The 19643-nt window shown below is 36.7% G+C and overlaps 2 protein-coding genes and 1 long non-coding RNA gene across 10 annotated transcripts; 1 reads left to right on the top strand and 2 right to left on the bottom strand.

The window, feature by feature from the left end:
- Positions 1–381: 381 nt before the first annotated feature.
- LOC117215785 (NTF2-related export protein) lies at positions 382–2307 on the bottom strand. Its single transcript, XM_033462264.1, has 4 exons — positions 2063–2307; positions 1907–1993; positions 1642–1786; positions 382–1472 (listed from the first exon to the last, which is right to left on the bottom strand). Exons 1-4 carry the CDS (start codon positions 2069–2071, stop codon positions 1297–1299), a joined length of 417 nt encoding a protein of 138 aa, XP_033318155.1. The 5' UTR covers positions 2072–2307; the 3' UTR covers positions 382–1296.
- A 3095-nt stretch (positions 2308–5402) lies between these two features.
- LOC117215786 lies at positions 5403–17477 on the bottom strand. The gene is made up of 3 exons (XR_004489216.1): positions 17165–17477; positions 5785–5922; positions 5403–5689 (listed from the first exon to the last, which is right to left on the bottom strand). It is a non-coding gene; the product is annotated as an uncharacterized LOC117215786 (long non-coding RNA).
- Positions 5457–16897, top strand: LOC117215782 (PHD finger protein rhinoceros-like). Of its 8 annotated transcripts, none has more exons than XR_004489214.1 (10): positions 5457–5950; positions 6460–6616; positions 6873–7025; positions 7098–7385; positions 7481–7654; positions 7776–7948; positions 8038–8161; positions 8513–15839; positions 15930–16030; positions 16135–16897. XR_004489214.1 is itself a non-coding variant. In XM_033462253.1 (8 exons), the coding sequence occupies exons 1-8, from the start codon at positions 5493–5495 to the stop codon at positions 15704–15706; spliced, it is 8721 nt and encodes a 2906-aa protein (XP_033318144.1). In that variant the 5' UTR covers positions 5457–5492; the 3' UTR covers positions 15707–16897. The 8 variants fall into 8 exon arrangements, 1 of the variants encoding a protein (XP_033318144.1); XR_004489213.1 differs by having other exon boundaries at positions 8513–16030; positions 16135–16189; positions 16469–16897; XR_004489212.1 differs by having other exon boundaries at positions 15930–16897.
- Positions 17478–19643: the final 2166 nt, after the last annotated feature.

The raw sequence follows: 19643 nt of genomic DNA, 5'->3' as shown, positions 1-19643 counted from the left end.
CGTGAATGAATTCATTAATCAATTTAAATGACTGCGTTTAGTATGCTGCTCGAATTCAAATTGCATTTACCACTTTGAAAGTTCTTTACACTTAAATATATCAATTTAGTAATTTTCTAACGTTTATTTCTAACTTTCATTTGGTAGTCTTCCAATAACAGTTTCCGGAGTCTGAACTCATGTTTTACTTGATCATTTAAAAATAAGAAACATGCAACGAGAATGAAAATGCCACTCGATTTGCCAATCAAGACATTTTTCCTTGTAACACTGCCTACATATGGCTACTAGAATACATCGATCGACAACGCTAGTTACGCGAACCGGAATTTCTCTTCTTTCGGTCCGATCACCCAATCATTTCTCTATATCTTTTTTTTCTTTTTTTTTACATCATTTGTACCTGTGATACACCGATCGACTTATCTTTTATCTTCAAATAAAAAAAGCGAGAAAGAGAGGGAGAGAGAGGGTGGGAGGGAAAGAAAGACGAGCGATCGTACGAACGAATCTTCTTGAGAAGTCCTAGATGTATAGATTTTTAATTGGAATTTAAATCAATTCTTAGTTTATTAAGGCAAAGTATTCAATAAAATGTTATCTGTAAATACATAATTATTTTCAAAGGATCACACATAACATTTTAAGTGATCTTTTAGCCTAAATATGTTTAATAATTTTAAAACAATTTTCAATTCTTGTTATAAGAATGATGCTTTACAAACAGTCTTGTCTATTATATGTTAGATAGTTGTATTATAATCTTATTGCATGTTACATTTAATTATGGAATTTCGTTTTATCATAGTACTATTAATCTCATTAATGTTAACTGATAGGAAGTATAACACAGTTAATATAAATAGGGAATGTTATGTGTGATTTTTTCAAAATTTTAGTAATTATAGGCAATATTTATAGACCTTAAGAAGTATTACGAACTATATATTGATAGGTATTTCATTTAGAAAGATGTACATTTAGAACTTCTCAGAATCTTATTAATCATTGGATATTTAAGTTGATGAACCGTCAAAGGATATGAAATCGATGTTTTATACGATATGTATCATAGTAATGTTTATGTCTAAGTATTTATATCTATATTTATTTTTAGTTTTTTCTCGTGTAAAGTTATTCCTAAATGATCGACCAACGTACTGATTCATTAATACGAAAATTTTAATATCGCTTTATACATTGATATAAGACCGACGATAGAAATAAAAAGGAATATTGAATCAAGAAGGTCTTTGAAAATTTTGAAAACACATATAAATTAACTTATTTTATATTTCAATTTACATTTTCTATTGCTTCTTGTACTCGGAAACAATCGCTTACAATTTTCCACTTATCTCCCATAGCTGCAATTAAGAAGCTTTGGTTAAATGGTTTCGACGTTTTATCATCATACTTTACTTGCCCTCCAACTTTTACAAGAAATGTTAATTGATCTGCCACCTCAGGACCTAATACCATAATTAAATATATTTATATATATTTAATATTCAATAGTAATTTTTGTTCAAAATATAATGAAAGAAAACAATGTTATGAAAGCATATAAATTTATAACTAAGGATAACAAAAATTGAAGGTATTTAAAACATATATTGTCTAACATATAGATCTATTTACCCGTTATTGGTTGAGCATCTAAAGTAAAAACAGAATGATCTGAAGGTGGCAAATCTGTCCAAAATTTCTGTATGTTATCTTTGCCTTCAATACCATTCCCATTCCATATTAAAGTCGCAGTATCCAAATATAACCTTGATATAAGCTAAAATAAATATGATATATATATTCTGTAAATTTATTTGTTTTATTTCTCTTAACTTTTTGGATTTCGTTGTTTAATTTGTATAAAATAACAATTTCAAACAGTATTAAAATTACTTACATATCTGCGTTTATCTAAACTTTCATAATAAAGTTTTGTAAATTCTTCGGCTGTTCGACAAGCCTGATCGATTTTCGTCTTCAAATCCTAAAAATAATAAATTATCATATTGTAAAACTTTCAACAATAATAGAAAAAAAATGTCCCATAAAATACCTGTTCCATCCTTTATATTAATGTCAATATAACCTTCATAACATAAACATGGCAAATTGATTTACGATTTAATGGTCTGTTTATTTTAAATTGCTGTAAAATAACTACAGAATATTTTTTTTTTTTTTGCGTTTCTAAAAGTAAAACAATAAAAATAGTATTTTTTCTCTTAAACTCTGTTTTGTAGGTTACTGTTTTGTAGGTATCTATCACTGGAATATGGAAAGAATAAGAAATATTCCTTGTAGAACTTATAGAATTTTATATATTATTAACTGCCAATAAATAATTTTATAAATGTTATTGTACAACAATAATGTATAAATGATTCCTGAAAAATATTGTTATCTTAGTTTGTTTTTGGATCTTGTAAGAACATATTAAAAATAAATAAAATTGTACTCAAGCCGTTTACTATAACCTTAGCACAATAAAAAAGCTGCTATTAAATACTATTTGAATTTTAAGAAAATCCTATGTTATAAAACATGCATAATATGTTTAAAAAAGTTAAAAAAGGGATTAAATATTTTTTTACAAAAGAAAAAAAAAGATGAATGTTTTAATATGTTAAATATTTTAAATTATTCCCTATAAATACATATGTGTCTATTTATTATAGCAATTATCTACTATCAAATGAACATAAGTCAAGCATCAAAATTAGTTCTTAAAATTTGTAGCAGTACTAGTTACGATTCATAAACAAATCTCGGTATTCAGATACTGAAGTATAAGGAAAACCGTCCGAAAATTGAGTCGTGAAAAATCAACTTGAAAGACAAGAAGGTTAGTGTTCTGCGCATGTGTGATATGCCATGAATGTCTCAATCAGAAGCAGAGATACTTTATTCTTCCTTGTCTATCTTTCAAAAACGAGAACTCTGTTGCTTCCCATGTTGAGTTTTCATGATTCAATTTTCGGACGGTTTTCCCTAGTGGGTGTCGGGACCTGTTTATATGATCATGGTACTAGTTACTTTACGGGCACATCGTAAAATAGTTAGTTAACAAAAATCCTAGATGATATAGTGGCTTATTCTGTAAAACACTTCTAGGAATAAATTGTTTAAATAATATAGCTTTTTTCTCCTCTCCATTTAAATACTTTTTGAATTTTAATTTAACTGACGAAAAAAGAGTTCATTCGCAAAACACATTAGTAAACGTTATACATAAATGCTAAATGAAGAAAATATTTAAAAATTGCACTTATACCATGAATTTTTATTAAATAAAAAACCGATGTTTCTTTATTTAATTCTTAGTGGATTTTAACTAGAATAAAGCAACGTTTATTAGAAACATTCGTGATAACTTATTCCACAAATTCTTATTCTGCTCAGTTTCCAGAGCTCATAGTGGCTTATGGATAAAAGCAATCGTGGGATCTTACCGTGTCGCAGGGTCACGTGACTCCGCGCACAGACAGTTATTTTTTTAGGCATGATGGCGCCAAACAGCAGTATCCACATTAATGTAAATACAATATCGATTCGGTGCACCGCGCGAGGAAGAAAGCCATCGGGTGTCCTTACGGAGGCTATTTGAGGGCGTCGAGTGAGCTCGACAGGAGCCCTCGGGCCACGAAGTGAGTAAAACCGAGCTGGTCGCGGCTGCGACTCGAATTGCTAATGAGGACATCTTGGTTAGGCTGCCGTGACAGAGGCGTACTCGGACTACTGCCATCTCGGAGCTACCGATCGAAGAATAATTCGATCATTCACGATCAGACATACCGGCTATTATTTGTCACGTGCATCATCGCGCGCGAAATCACCCTCTCCGTCGATAGATCAATAATAAGGCATTTACTGCCTTCCGACCATTTCTATCTTTTTCTGTCTCTTTCGTTCTTGCTCTCTCTTGCGCGCGCGTGCGTGTTCATGTTTACGTGTGCGTGTCGAACTTGTGCTCGCGTGTTCGTATCAACATCGTGTGCGTATATATTCACGTTCGTGCATACCTGTGTTCTTACGTCGCGTGTGCGTATTTACTTACATTTCTGTGCATGTGTATTGAAATTCGGCTGCGTGTGCGTTCAGATGTGTATACGTGTGTATCGAGATTCGTGTGCGAGTCGAGCCTGTCGCCATCTGTATTGTCAATGTTGTCGGCCAGCAGGAGCACCACCAGCCCAATGGACCCGTGAGCATTTTCGACTCTCCGCCCGATCTTCTTCTAGACGTCTATTCTCGACCGCGAACCTCGACTTCCTCGTGTCGAGTCATCGAAAGTCATACAGCGATCGTTCACGGTCGAGCCTCGGCGCCGCTCGAGCGTCGCCGCGGAGTAACTTCGTCGCAATGTTTACATGCCACCCGCCACGGCGATCAGTTTCACCAAGATTATTGTGTTTTTCCAACTCCTCGACGCCTTGTTACGTTACGGGAAAACTATTTCATTCGAATAATAACTTTTCCTGCTGGACTGCCCCATTTATAACCTCTCCGCGGCGGCCATCGAGGATCAACGGCCGCAGACCCCCTGCAATACAATCGGTCTATACCATCAGTCCTTTTGTCCGAGTGTTATGCTCTCAAACGTGTTTGCATTATTAGAATTCTGATATAAACATCTTAATGTGTGCTAATTAGTAGAATTGTCAATTTGTGTTATCGAATAGTTCTAATCTCAAATGTTATCTTTGCAAATTCAGTTTGCGAAGGAATGCTTTGTGTCTTACAGTTATGATCTCTGTGTAATACCAATTCTTTATCTATATTTACTTTCATATTTTTATTATGTGTAATAATACATTTCTACTTAATTGATGAACATTATTGCAGTGTGTATCGTATGAAATATGTTTCAATAATCATATTCTACATATTTTTTCTACGCAGTTACTGCTGTGTATTATAATTGCATATATGTACTATTTTTACTAGATTTGATTCTTTTTTTCTATTATTTCTTTGCAAACAGTTATTAATTTAAATTTATACAATGTAATGCATAAATTGTTGATTTTATATATTGCTTTGTTTTCATTTTAATGTGATATACTCCATTTGTTGTATCTAAGCATGGAAATTTTATTTTATGTAATATTTTTATTAAAATCATGTAATATTGTTATTCCTATATAAATATTCCTTTATTTATGAAGAACAATTAATTTTGCACAGGGAATCATATTTGGTGTTAAGACATAGTTGATAATTATTTGAAGAAGTTTTAATTAAATTTTGTAAGCTTTTCTTTTAACTAGATCAAAGCCACAATTATATTTTTGTTGTTGCAGCTCCAAGAGGAATCCGCTTTCTAGATAATAAATACATGGACGACTATGTAGTGAGTAATTAAATAAATACCTTTGCTTCAAATTTTTTTTATTATTCATTTAATTTACAATAATGAAATGTTTTAGGGTGTGCGCGGCTCACCTGCACGTGCCACGTACCGCTAGCTCACTTGGTATAGTAGAATGGCACAGCGAGGCAAACGAATAAATAGAAACGACAATGATTTGGCGTCTTGCCCAGGCGCAATCAAAAGGCGCAAATGTAGGCTGGTCCCAGCGTCGGGTTCGTCGTCGCTGGCAGCTACCATGGGGCCCTCAGAAGAGGAGGAGACGATGGCGTCGTCCAGTCAAGGAGGGGCATCCTGGACCCCCAGACCACTCTGTGACATTAAAATCTCTAGTATATATAATCGCTCCTCTGCTGAGGCTCCTGCAGAATTATTTCGTAAGGATTTGATTAGCGCAATGAAATTACCTGACAGTGAGCCACTAAGTCCCAATGAATATTGGGTTATTACTGATCAATGGAAGCAAGAATGGGAGAGAGGTGTTCAAGTACCTGTCAACCCAGACTCCCTTCCAGAACCAACAGTCACTATCACACAAGCTACACCTATAAAGCAGCACAGTGAATTTAAATTGTAAGTCATATTTACAGTTTATTGTATCTTCTTTAAATATGTCTGAAAATAACTATGTTTTGAATATGATAGATATTCAATAGTTACATTGAATTTAATAAATAATTTTGTTCGAAACAATTATTATAATGTTACTTATAATTTACAACACTATTGTCATTATCTACATGGTAATTGCTGTACTGTAGCAAGTACTACTACAAGAGAAAAATCCTTTCTGCATATTAAAATATAATCTTTGAGGTTTCATAAAGTTAATAGAATGCTTTAAGGAACCACTGATCTTATTTTTCTAAAAAGAAATGTTAATATTTTAAAAATTATTTGGAACCTAATGTCTATTCTATATTTGGTTAGAAAATGATTTATACTTGATGGAAATGTGATTTTTATTCCTGATTTTTAGTTTAATTTTAGACATGTATCACTTTACATATTAATAACTATAATTAACATAATATAAATGAATAGTCTTTTGCTAATTTTCTTCAATGATGGAATTTTCATAGACCTAAAAAGTTCGTAAGGATATCTCGTGATGATTATTTCAACCCTGAAGATCATCATTTAAGCACAACTCCAGCACGAGCAGAAAAAGCTTGTGCCTATGACCTTGATGATACTGATATTGCTTGGTTGGATGTATTAAACGGTGAACGTGCACAGGTATGCTTGAAATTGACTAGTTTTCATCACATAACATTTCGTTAAATAAGTCAATAAAAATTTCTTATTTGATTGAATAAATAATCTATATTTGTCATTTACTGTTTTATTTTAGTAGATTTAATGGATATGAATAATAAAACTTTATACATGTATAATTTATTCTTTACAGCCAAAATATGAAAGTAAATGTTTATTCAAAATTGCATAGTTTTATTATATAATTTTATAATTTATAATTGCATTATAATTTTAGGCTGGACAATTGCCTATTACGGAATCACAATTGGAACGTGTGATAGAAGAACTGGAAGTTCGTTGTTGGGAAAGAATACAAACTATAGTCAAGAATGAGGAAGGTCTTGGTATTGAGTATGATGAAAATGTGATTTGCGATGTTTGCAGATCTGTAAGTATCTTCTGATTAATTTCATGAAACAGGATTAATAATACTGAATAGTAATAAAAATTATTTTGTTAGCCTGATTCTGAGGAAGGAAATGAAATGGTATTTTGTGACTGCTGCAATATATGTGTACATCAAGCATGTTATGGAATTACTTCAATACCAGATGGTTCATGGCTATGCAGAACTTGTTCTCTAAGTCAACGACCAGATTGTGTTCTTTGTCCTAACAAAGGTGGTGCTATGAAGTGTACTCGTAGTGGCCAAAAATGGGCTCATGTTTCTTGTGCTTTATGGATCCCAGAAGTCAGTATTGGTTGTGTCGAAAGAATGGAGCCTATTACTAAAATATCCAGCATTCCGGTATGTGAAATATATATATACATATATGTTCAATATAAATTTTATAGAAAAAAAAGTAAAAATTTTAAGTTCATATAATAAATTTTTCTTTATAGCAAAGTCGATGGGCCTTAATATGTGTATTGTGTCGAGAGAGGGTCGGTGCTTGCATCCAGTGCAGTATAAAGACGTGTAAGACAGCGTATCACGTAACGTGTGCCTTCAAATATGGCTTAGAAATGAAGGCAATCATTGAAGACGAAATGGCAGATGATGGAGTAAAATTAAGGGTACTATTTATCAAATAATTGAGAATATTAATTCCAAAAGTACTAAATTATTAATTATTATTACAATTTTTTTGGTATTGAAGAATAATAATGTGAATATTACTGTAAATTTTATTTACAGTCTTACTGCCAGAAACATAGTAGAACAAATACGAAAGATAAAGTTCAAGGTACTGGAAGCACTATAGGAAGTGGAGCTGACAAAGCGGGATCAGATTCCGAAGATGCAGAGTCTAGAAGACGTAAGAGAAAAGACATGACTTCTGAAGAGAAAAATCAAGCACGTGCTGCAAAGTATGTGTTTAATCACTTTTTCGTTAATTTTTAATTTTTCTTTATCAACTTCCTATATTTATTATAAATTTTCGTCTATTTTTCATTAGACTACAGGAAATTGAAGCAGAATTTGACAAACACGTGAGTTTAAAGGATATCGCTTCGCAGCAGTTAGATGTCGATCCTGATGGCATTGTTTATATTTATAATTATTGGAAGCTCAAAAGAAGGGTAAGTAAGATTTGAAAACATCACATATTAGTTGAAACTAATAATAATTTTTTGTTGTTTACTATGTGCTTCTGTACTAATGATTGTTATTAATCTACGATTTTTCTATTTAAGATTATAATTATAAAAGTAATTTGACTTATTAATTTAATATGTTTGAATTACTTGTTTAAATTTATTTTTTCCTACACCCTATTTAAACATTTTATTTCGCTTCACTAATTTTAGCGTTGTTTCTTTATAAAGTCAACATTTATATCGAGAATAAGCAGAAAATCATAAATGAAATAAGTGAACAGCTTTCTTATGTTAAATTTATTTTTTCTTAATTTTTTTCATTTAATTTTATAGGCCGGTCATAACAAACCGCTTTTGGCACCGCGTTGTGGAGAACTTTCGGGTAGTGGATCGCGTAATCAAGGACAAGCAGCAGATCTTGAAAAGATGAGGACATTTGTGCAATTGCGCCAAGATCTGGAAAGAGTTCGAAACCTATGTTACATGGTTGGCAGAAGGGAAAAACTCTGTCGAACCTTCCTCAGATTACGAGAGCAGACTTTCCACAAGCAAGCTTTACTAATGTCTGGTCCACCTTTACCACCGTCAGCAGCCGCTGCTGTAATGGAAGCAAATCATGGACCTTCGATATACGACCGATTATATTCCCACCCTGACTCGGAGGATCACACTCACGACTTTGACACGATTATTGCCAGAATCGCTGGTATAGACTCTCCGACTAGTGAAGAGAAGAAGACTCAGCAGCAGCAACAACAGCAGCAACAACAACAACAAGATTTTAATGGTGCCTCTAGTAAAAAGTTATACTTCAATGGCTCTGTCCGAAGAAAGACTCTTTATGGCAGTGATCTATCATCTGTCAGTAGTAGTGAAACGGATGCGGCTAAGGTGAAGACAACCGAAAAATCAAAAACTGAGTCGAGTACGGAAGAAGAAACTAACGTTTCGACGAAAACTAAACTATCGCGAAGAAAAACGAAAAAGACTGTTCAATCGGCTGATAAATTACATTCGGCGCTTAGGGATAACAGTGAAAATGAAAAGCTTGTGAATAGTAGATCGCATACGCTCGAACATATGGAGAAAGAATTAGGAAGTGCTTCTGGTAGTGAAAGCGATGAACTGTTAATGTTAAGCGGTGGCGCAACGAAGCATTTTACCGCTTCCACTATTTATTCAGATACTGACTCTGACTCCCAAGAACATGCATCTCATTCTGCGGTTTTAATCACAAAAGCAGCGGTGAAAGAGTTTTCCGCAGCAAATTTGTCAAAAAATTCACAAAAAAGTTTTGGCAAAGATCCCAGACATGTCGAATCAACGTATCATAATACAGGATCGAAGAATAAAGAGAATCAAAATAAAGCTGGCTCTAAAAAGAAAGAATATATACCTTCTGCATTAATCGTTCCACAGAGACAAGCTGCGAAGAAAGCTTCGGAAATCATGCAACGCACACAGCAAGGCAAAAAAGACAATTCGGTGCCTGAATCTACTCCAGAAGTAATTAAGTCTCCTGTCGAGGAATTTCCGAAATGTTCCTCGTCGAAGCAATCAAAAGACAAAACTCCTAATAAAAAACAGAGAGAAAACAAACAGTCGAAAGAAACTAAAAATAACGATGTATATGATTTCGATAAAGAAGATGGAACGGAGATTTTGGCGTATGTGCCGCAAAGACAAGCTGCCAAGAAGGCCGCCGAACACATCAAAAGTGGCATGGGTACTAAGACTACGCAGCAAATCGAACAGGAGACGCTTGACGGAAGATCGAAAAAGGAATCTCCAGAAGCAGGAAAAAGGAAGGAAATTAAAAAGGACGATTCTTCCAGAAAAGAAGAACTTCCTTCACGAAAAGAAGAAACATCCTCATCATCTTCATCGTCGTCATCTTCCTCATCCTCTTCGTCATCTTCATCCTCTTCTTCATCTTCTTCTTCCTCATCCTCTAGAAAAGAGGAAGTTTCATCCAGAAAGGACGAATTGATTTCTAAGAAAGAAGAATCGTCCTCCAGGAAAGAGGAAATCATCTCGAAGGAGAGTCGCCCGAGAAGACCTAGAAAACCGAGCGACCAAAAGTCGTCGGTGCTTTCAAGCAACAGCGATAGCAGCAGTAGTAGTAATAGTTGTAGTAGTTCCTCAGAAAGTAGCAGTGATTCCGAAAATCCAGAACGTAGGAAATTCTCAGATGAAGTGGTGGACGGTTCTTCTTGTTCTACTTCCTCTGAAAGTGATACTGGTAACAAAACGAAAAGTAAACCGGTTACAATTTCAAGCACAGCAAATAGAAGGCAACAGTCTAATAAAACGTCACCAGAACGACAGGATGCTGAAAGAAAACAAATTTCAGGGCGGAAACTCAAGAAGCTGCCCGAGAAGAAGCTTAAAACTTCCGACGGGCGGCGGGGACCTGAGTTTCAGCCGCCTACTGAGAGAGAGGAATCTCGTAGAACCCCTAAAGAACAACAACAGCCACAGACACAACAACAAGAAGCAACTGCCAAGAAGCAGGATCAAAGAGACAACAAACAAAAGCAACCAGCAACAGCGGGAGCCACAACAACAGGAACAGAGACTAATGAGGATCTGCTCATTGGGTCTGGAGATCATGATGGGGCAAGAAGTGTTCCTGGGTCCAGACCTCCCAAAAAGTCGGGTCAAGCTAGTAAGCAGCAGTCCTTGTCAAGGAAAGAAGATAAGAAGACCAAGTCCGAAGGCAGAAAGCGAAAACCGAACGAGTCTGTCGCAAAGGATGAAAAGAGTGGGAAAGAAACGATCAAGAAACCGGAGAAACGGTTAACCGACAAGCAACCTGTCAAGATAGTAGAAAATAAAAACGAAGAGGAGAGTAGAAAAGACGAACCAAAGATTGTTGATCAAGGAAAAACTAACGAATGCATGGACAATTCTTCAAAGAACGAAGAGAAGAAAGTTAAAAAGATTGGAGGCAAGGACGCGATCAATATTTTGGAAGAAGAAATGAAACAGCGTAGAGCGGAAAGGGATAGTCCGAAAAAATCATTGAGGGGATTAGATAAATTGTTGGAGAAACGTGAACATCACGACAAACTGTCTAAGAGTAAAAATTCGGAGGTGAAAGTTGAGAAAGTTGCTTGTGACGAGGAAAAGGAAGAGAAGGGATCCGTGGAAGAAAGTCAACAAATGAAAGAAGCTGTGAAAAACGAAGATCGTAAAAACCATATTAACGAGAGCGATATTATTATTGAGAAACCAAAATCGGAAGAACAAGTGGAGGAAGAGATAATAAAGAAGGATATTTCCGAGGTACCAGAAATTGAGAAAGTTATAGCTGGAAAGAAGAAAACGGATCGGAATCAAACGAAGAACCTGGAGGAAATTGTCGAACAACGAAGTGTTGAACCACCGCAAAATATCGAACCTCAGCCCGTTTCCGTGGAAGACAATGTGCAGAAAGAAAGCAGCAAAGATGACAACGTCAAATCTGTTTTGGAAAGAGTTGAAAATTCTGAAAAAGAACATCAAAAACGACGAAAATCTGCAAATAGATCAATTTTCTCGCCACAACATGGTAAAGATGCGAGTGTTTCGGAATTGTTTGATTTTGACCAGGATATGTTAACAGAAGAAATAGTGAACGAAGATGGATTTGGTATATCAAGAGATGCGGAAGAACGGGGTGTACCATTAAGTTTCTCGTTCAATAATGAGTTGTGGTTCAAGGAAGATTCGAAAGAAGATAGCGCGAGGGAAACATTGCATCTTGTTGAGAAATTGCGTATGGAACTCTCGAAGAAATCAAATTCTAGTCAGTTCGAATTAGAGGCAGTACCTGTGGATGGCGAAATCAAAAAGGAGGAACCACCAATAGAAAAAACGTACGAGCAACAACAACAACAACCGCAGCAACTACAACCGCAACAACCACAACAATCCCCGCAACTTCAGCAGCAGCAACAGCAACTTGCTCAAACTCAAGCAGAAAAAGAGACAAAGATCCTCGAGCCTATTGCAGAACCAGTCCTAAACGTAAAAAATGTTGAAATTTCCGAAGAAGAGGTAGCTATTAATGAAACCCGTCCTAGCACTTATAATAAGAGTACGGTAGAGGAAAAGAGAAAAACATGCTACTCGAGCGGTAACGATAGGTATGCGGCCTATGAAGAGGATCGTGAGGCGAACAAAGTAAGCTTAGTGGAACGATCAAAACTCGATCGAGCGGAGACTGACGAGAGATGGGTTCCACCAAGCATCAATAGTTTTGAACTGAGTGATGTGCAACATTTGAATGCTTTGATGGAGACGCAGAATCGTCGATACAGCAATCATTTTTCTAATGAAACTATTCCAGAGAACGATTCTATCGCGCGTACTCATTTGACCGCACCGAGTATCCAGGAACAATATCTTTTGCAGCAATCACATTCGATTCTACATAGTCAGCAAGAGCCACACGAAAGGACGATACTCGATCAACAGATACCTGAAGAAAGTCCTATGGAAATAATGAGCAGACATTTGATCAGTTTGCCAGCATCAGAAGAGGATCAGGCTGCTGAAATGATGGACAGGGTGCTCGATAAAGAGGACGACGTTGTCAGACAGCAGGAGTACGATCAAAATTCACCGTACAATGATATAAACGGTCGTCCAGACACCAGGTGGGCGGAAAGTCAAGTTTTGCCTTCCCGAAGATCTACATCTTCTTCGATTACTTCCGCCTCTTCCGCGGAGGATCATTCCATTCCACCTTACAAGAATGTACCGAGCATTCCGTTTCCACCATGTTCCATGGAAACAACATACTACGCGGATTCGAGTTACGGTACCGGTCCAGTCAGCCTATTTCCGCCACAGTCCTGTGCAGCACCTTTACCTTACCCTTCTCCTGGACCAGCTCTTTTTCCGCCAGCATTTGGAGCTGCGTTTCCAGGAGCTCAATCGTTATTGCCACACGTGAAACCGCTAGAAGATTCGCTTAATCTACAAGCTTCGCCATGTACCGCAGCATTCACGTCTTCCTCGCACAACATGGCGCTTACCGCAGCCATGGTCTCGCCTACTAAGATAGTCACACCACCTCCACCACCACCGCCACCACCTCCACAAGTCACCGTTCCACCTGCAGAACCTATAGAGAGGACGCAACAACAATTACAAACGCAAGTAACCGCTTCACCTTCGTTGCCAATAAACTTCTTAAACACCGTAGCACCAGAGAGTCATGCCAGCGACACCGTTGTCGAGAGCCTTCAAGAAGCTCTAACGGACAGCAAGAGCCAACATTCTGGGAAAAAGTCACCTTCCAAACCTACCAGGACATCTGCTCGTGTAACGTCTTTGCAAGGGAAGTCTCCGGGAAAATCTCCAAGACAGGAAACGCAGAAAAACGTTCCTGGAGCGCGAGGTCGTGGCAGAGGTGCCAAAAATTCGGCGCAGCACTCCGGTTATAGGGGGCGTGGACGCGGAAGAGGCAGAGGTCGAGGTAGAAGCGGACAAAATTCAGGACTCTCTCTGGTCTCCGGCGCGGGTATCGGCCAACACGATGACTCCATTCAGAACAAACTAGTCGGCACAGTTTACGACTTCGATTCCGACGAAGATTCAACTAGTGAGGCGAATATTGCCGATTTACGCACTATGAGAGAGCGAAAGAAGTCGACTGATGCCGCGACGGCTGGAGTCGAAAGGAGAGATTCCACGGTCATGGCTTCCGGAGAAAGCGTTCAGTCAAGACTCTCCAGCCCTGGAGGTAGCAGGAAGTATCTGGAAGACAGACGACTCTCTTGCTCTCCAAGTCATGATGATTCTGTTGTCGTGGAAAGTCAGTCAAACGCTGGACAGAGCTTCGATACCGTCCTACCACTTATTCCAGGCCCTGTCGATATGAGAACATACAATTCCACTCTTGATGCTTCAAGTTCTTCTACCTTGCATGGTCAGACGTACGAGAATCATTTCCTGGGTACGTTTACGAGCGTTTCAGCTAATGATCCTGCCCTCCCGGATATCGAAGAAGACCTCGAGAAAGAATTCGGACCCGCGCTGATCAAGCAAGGTCAAGAAGACTGTTCAAAGCCAAATTTTGATGCGAGTATCGATGCCTCATCTTCTGGCTTTGTTGACGCCAATAAAGTCTCCTTGACGGATTCGAGAAACCAGCTGAAGGTTAAGATCAAAGGTCCTTTCCTGGATGCTAATTACGTTGCTACCTCGTCGGTACCACCGCTTGCACAGCAGGCACCCGTGATAATCACACCAGCCGCTACCAGTGCTTCCATCGCTTCCGGAACCTCAAACCTTAGACGAATGCGAAAGAAGGAATTGCTCCGGCAGTACTGTTCTCAGGATATGAATATGGACGAGCCAGGCTGTGGAAACCTGGCTACGTCAGCACCAATCATCATGCCACAGATCAATCGCACAGTGATAACAATACCGAAAGCGGTTGCCTCGATGACCAGTATACCCACGAGGGAAGACTACAAGGCAGTCGTCGATGCGAACATGGAGAAGAAACGAAGAAAAGAAAGATCTGCCGGATTCTTGGATACTAACGAGGAAGAGGGAAGCGTCGAGAGAAGGCGGGGCAGCGCTACTAACGGTGCTAGTTCCAGTGGTAACGCTCCAGTCGGAAACACGGATCGTAGGAGAGGCAGGCAGAGTAGTGGCGGTAGATCGACGACTACGACCACCACGACCACTACTACGAACAGTGGTCCGCCGAAGTTGAAGATCAAGATCGGTAACAGCATAATTGGTGGCCAAGAAAGTGGCCAGGATGACAGAACGAGGATCAGACCGCCGAAAAAGCGGTTGTGCAGTATTCCTAGTAGTACACCCAGCATCGAGGAGTTAAAGAGAGAGAGTATGAAATTCAGGCGTATGATCATGGCCGGTTTCGATAACGATGAGAAATTAAGAGGGAAAAGTAAAAAGGATAGAAATAGTAAACGAAAGAAACGACAGTCGAGTAGAAAGGAAGCTAGGGTACGTATCCTCGAGGGTGGAACCGCTCCTCCGAAATTAATAATAAGACTCGGCAAAGGTAATGATTCTCCAGACGAATTACCGATTTTGCTCACGGATGAGGAAGAAGAGGACGAAGAGGAACGACATCCGACTGATAGTAGAGTAGGTCCCCCACCTCCGGAACCGGTCAAAGACGAGCCTGTTTACCCATCGGTAGCTGCTAACATCGAGGAGAAACAACCTACCGACCCAGATACTGGTGGTAGTGCACCCAGAAACGTTCGTTCGGCGAAAGTCACTCCGATTAGGTTAAAATTGACACGTTGTCAAGAGGGCTACGAGTTGAAGGGCCCACCAGTCCACGGTGAGGAGTCCAGTTTAACGAGGGAGAAACCGGGAAGTCCTGAAGTTTCGAACGAGACGAGAAATCCACCGATCAAGGGTCAAGACGAGGAGGAATCTTCCAGAGAGGAGGAAGAAGAAGAAGAGGAGGAGAACAATAGTTCCGTGCAGAGGGACTCCTCCACGTGTCCTGCCGCGACAAGTATACCGCAGGGATGCCAAGTTAGGTGATAATTAATGATACTCGTGGAGTAATGAAGCAGAGGACAAGAACACATACATACGGTGCTTGTATGATTTTTACGATCGATAAAGAAAACGGACTCGATACACGCTTGCGGTGAAAGCATGTTGCCGTAATAAGGTGAAAAACTGTTCCTCCAAGTGATACGGTCCAAGAAGATCGAGGTACTGCATATTCTTACAAGACAATTTTTTATAATATTTGTTGCAGCGTATCGTTGGCTTAGTGGAAAGATCTAAGAAAGAGACAGACAACACTGATGCCGTCGTAGGCTTCAAAACTTCAAGTTTTTGGTATTTGCTTTAAATCAGGTCAAATATTTTACTAATATTATTAAATTGAATAATACTACTTCGATAAATAGATCGATATTAATAATCAAATCGTTAGTGATCAAATATTTTTTGTTTTGCAGATAGATCCGTTTAGGATCAAGATTTTCAATAGGAGTTGTACATATAATTGATAAAGTACGGAGTATGAATTTTATCAACTGTTTTCACTAAGCCTATGATACGATAGTTCTTGATACAACATTTTTTACAAAATTGTATGTAAGAATTACTTGCATTAGTCTGTTGATGATATTTATAGACCATGTTTTTTATTTTATTATTATTATATTTTATTATTATTAATATTAATATTATTATTATTAATCATTATCATTATCTTATGTATATACGATGATTATTCTTTGTTCATATTAATGAATTTCTTTTATAAATTTCACCTTCTTACGGCAACAGAATCACGAAACAAAAACGCTCATTTCGGCGAGAGGAACAAGGTGGTCGCGCGACTTCTAAGATATACTCGTTCTGGACTCGCTTCAACGGACGTTCTCCTACGTTAAATGAGAAGAATTTATACTCCTCGAGAAAAAACAAAAATAATCCGGTTTTATTCTTAAACAATACTCGAGAGATGAAAACGGGCGTGCCATTTCGCGGCGGCGACCAGATGTCTGTTTTTCCTTGATGAAAGAGAAAGCAGATTGAAGAAACGGTCGAGGTTGTTGACGAAGGTCTCCATGGAATCTACTGTGAATTCAACGGACTGATGTTGTAAAGAAGAAAAAACATTTTTTGTCTTGTCTACACGAATTCTCCTGTGTATGTGTGTATGTCTGAATTATGCGTGTGTATTGTATGTGTACAGAGAACTTGAAAAAAAAATAGGAAGAAACGATTAAAAGAACGTTGGATTAAAACGGGGATGATTCTCGAGATTACTTCGTACGCGGCCTCGTCGGAATTTTCACAGTAAAAAATAGTTAATTGTACATAATTGTAATCTACGATTGTATTTAGTCTAAGTCGAATAAGAGGAATACATGCGATAAGAGGATGAGAGCTGTAAGTACACGAGGGAGAAAGTGAAAGACCGGTGAATGTGCGAATGAAAAGCTGCGTGAGAGATTTTGTAATCAGTGCGAAGCTTACGTGATGGCTGTGTTTTACCACGCGGTCCGATCTTCCAGGCAAATTAATCCTGGGCCGCGCAGAAACGTTCAGTATCCCCCCATAATTACTGGATCGCTCGAGTGTTCCCCCCTCTCCCCAAACAAAATGGTCGATTGACATTATAGTAGAAATAATATATATTTAAAAAATGCAGAAAAGAACATAACAAGTAAAAGAAGTAATAAACTTTCGGGCGGAGAAAGAATTGTAATTTAGCCGAGTTATAGACGAGGACAATCTTACTGCGCAGTAGCAGTTTCTTCGATGAATTAGATCAATTAATCGTATAGTCTACCGCAATAATATGCATCAATTATAATTACGCAGTTATCGTTAGTATACGAGTCACCGAATGTCCGTTGTTAGATATATCTATTCGTATCTAGCATTGTAGGCGTGTAATAATATACTTTTTACCAAAGTAAATTCGTAAGAACTATCAACACGCATTTCTCATCGTTTTTATGATTCATTTGGTATTATATATATATAATATATATATACATATATATATAATATATATACACATATATATTATATATATATATATAATTATATATATATAATCATATATTTAATATATATATATATATAATATATATATATATTCAAATATATTTTATACCGAGTACAATGTTAATAATTTATTGTATTTGTTATTGTAAGTAAGCTCTACATAGAATGGAAATACGTTTTTACACAGTAGTATAGTTTATAATGTGATAGTTAATTCGTTTGCGCTCCTTCTGGTTTTTACGTTTTTACTTTGACACCGAACAATCTCATTTTTTAACTCATTTCCGGGGAACATGAATTTCCCTTTTAAGGATAACTGCGTAATTTTACGATGATAAATAAACATCCACTCTTATGGATGTTCATTAAAAAAAGAGGACTATATGAGAAATAGTAATCAAAAATAATCGTCCATATCCATATTGGAATTCGTTATACATTAAAAAATGTTTGTCCTCGTTGGACTTTCGCCGTGTATGCCAGCGATAGAGGGACAATTTTCTTTCTTATGCGGAAACAAATATAAATTTTGTTTCCTTCTTCATTCTGTGACGAAGATAAAACGTAACTTCTTCGCTCGGAATCCGGGGTACGGAATTTCTCTGCGCGGACCGATGTATTTGACCCTAGATCCAGTCAATCAAATTCCCATATGTCCGCTTTTCTGTACTTATTACTTTTTTTAATTGCAACAATTATTTTTATTCAACTACGATGTGAAGTCCGTACTAAAATCGAGTGTCGTATGCTATTTTTCGGAATACATAAAGATTTCCATAGAAAAAATTAGTATTGTCAAACGATAGTTTTGTCTATATTTTCTACTTTTTAATATTGTTTTACATCCGTACAGAGTGTCCCTTTAGAAGTACCGTATCCATGTATAAGAGATTCCTGAGCTAACAGTACTATAATTACATGTTTCTTAAATATTTTTCTTTTGTGCTTTTTAAATTATTGACTATCAATGTTGAAAAATATAAGAGCTCTAATGTATCGTACTTTCACGATATTGTACCTCTGTACGAATATTTTGTACGATTTTTGATACAATTTTGTACGACTGAATGAAATGTCTGTAAAAGAATTAACAAAAAAAGAAAAGGGATAAAACAAAACGTTAGTTAAACGTTTTTAAATAATTCGTGACTCATGTGTCACTTTTAAATATTGTTGCTTACTATTTATCAATTTTAAGAACGATTTCATTTAATGAAATCATATCTTCGTAACGATGGAATTGTGATCTATGAAAACGTGCAAATGAAATGTTTTATAAATGTTTTCTTTTTTTTTTCTTGCTGTTACAATATTCATTTTGAACGACAACTTTTTATGACTCATAAAAAGAGTGGTCTAATCAGCATTTTTTTATAAGTCAAAATAAACTATATGTAAAATGACGGTGCAATATGCTACAAATGCCTATACTTTATTATATTCGACTATCTCTTTTTCTTGCTCTTGTATGATTCTCAAAACCGTAGAAACATTTAAAATTATGTTACCTTAGCTCAAGAATCTCCTCATTTAGAAAATGTTGTACAATATTTTATTCTGTATATTTATACAAACAATATGGGGTACAAAAGAATCATTGTAGATCGTTCTAATAAATCAAAGCTATCACGAAGATTATCTCGCTCAAAGATGACGATTTTTTGTTTTCAAGTTTTGATATGTATATTTTTTGTTATCTGTATGATTGATTTTACATAGAATATAGAGAGTTACAGTTAAATGCAATTGAATATGCGGACTCAACGAAAGAGAAGTTTAACTTTAATCAACTTGTAAATAAAATATAATCCCAACTAAAATCAGAAGAATTCCAATCGTGATTTTAATCGTGATTTTAGTAAAATATAATAATCGAGTCAGCTGGTTCTAGGGTCGAACGAGATGTTAATATTAAATTATATAGTCTCCTGAATTCTGAGAT

This window comes from Bombus bifarius, unplaced genomic scaffold (genome assembly GCF_011952205.1).
Source record: "Bombus bifarius isolate JDL3187 unplaced genomic scaffold, Bbif_JDL3187 scf7180000009790, whole genome shotgun sequence".
NCBI lineage: Eukaryota > Metazoa > Arthropoda > Insecta > Hymenoptera > Apidae > Bombus > Bombus bifarius.
This window is presented reverse-complemented; position numbering and strand designations above follow the sequence as displayed.

Excerpts from the sequence above, each read along its gene's own strand:
- LOC117215785 (XM_033462264.1), bottom strand. Across the intron at positions 1,787-1,906 it reads GTTTAGATAAACGCAGATAT|CTTATATCAAGGTTATATTT; the intron begins GTAAGTAATTTT and ends TATTTATTTTAG. Across the intron at positions 1,473-1,641 it reads AGATGCTCAACCAATAACGG|GTCCTGAGGTGGCAGATCAA; the intron begins GTAAATAGATCT and ends TTATGGTATTAG.
- LOC117215782 (XM_033462253.1), top strand. The coding sequence starts at position 5,493 with ATGGCACAGCGAGGCAAACGAATAAATAGAAACGACAATGATTTGGCG. Across the intron at positions 7,655-7,775 it reads ATGATGGAGTAAAATTAAGG|TCTTACTGCCAGAAACATAG; the intron begins GTACTATTTATC and ends TTTTATTTACAG. Across the intron at positions 7,949-8,037 it reads AATCAAGCACGTGCTGCAAA|ACTACAGGAAATTGAAGCAG; the intron begins GTATGTGTTTAA and ends ATTTTTCATTAG.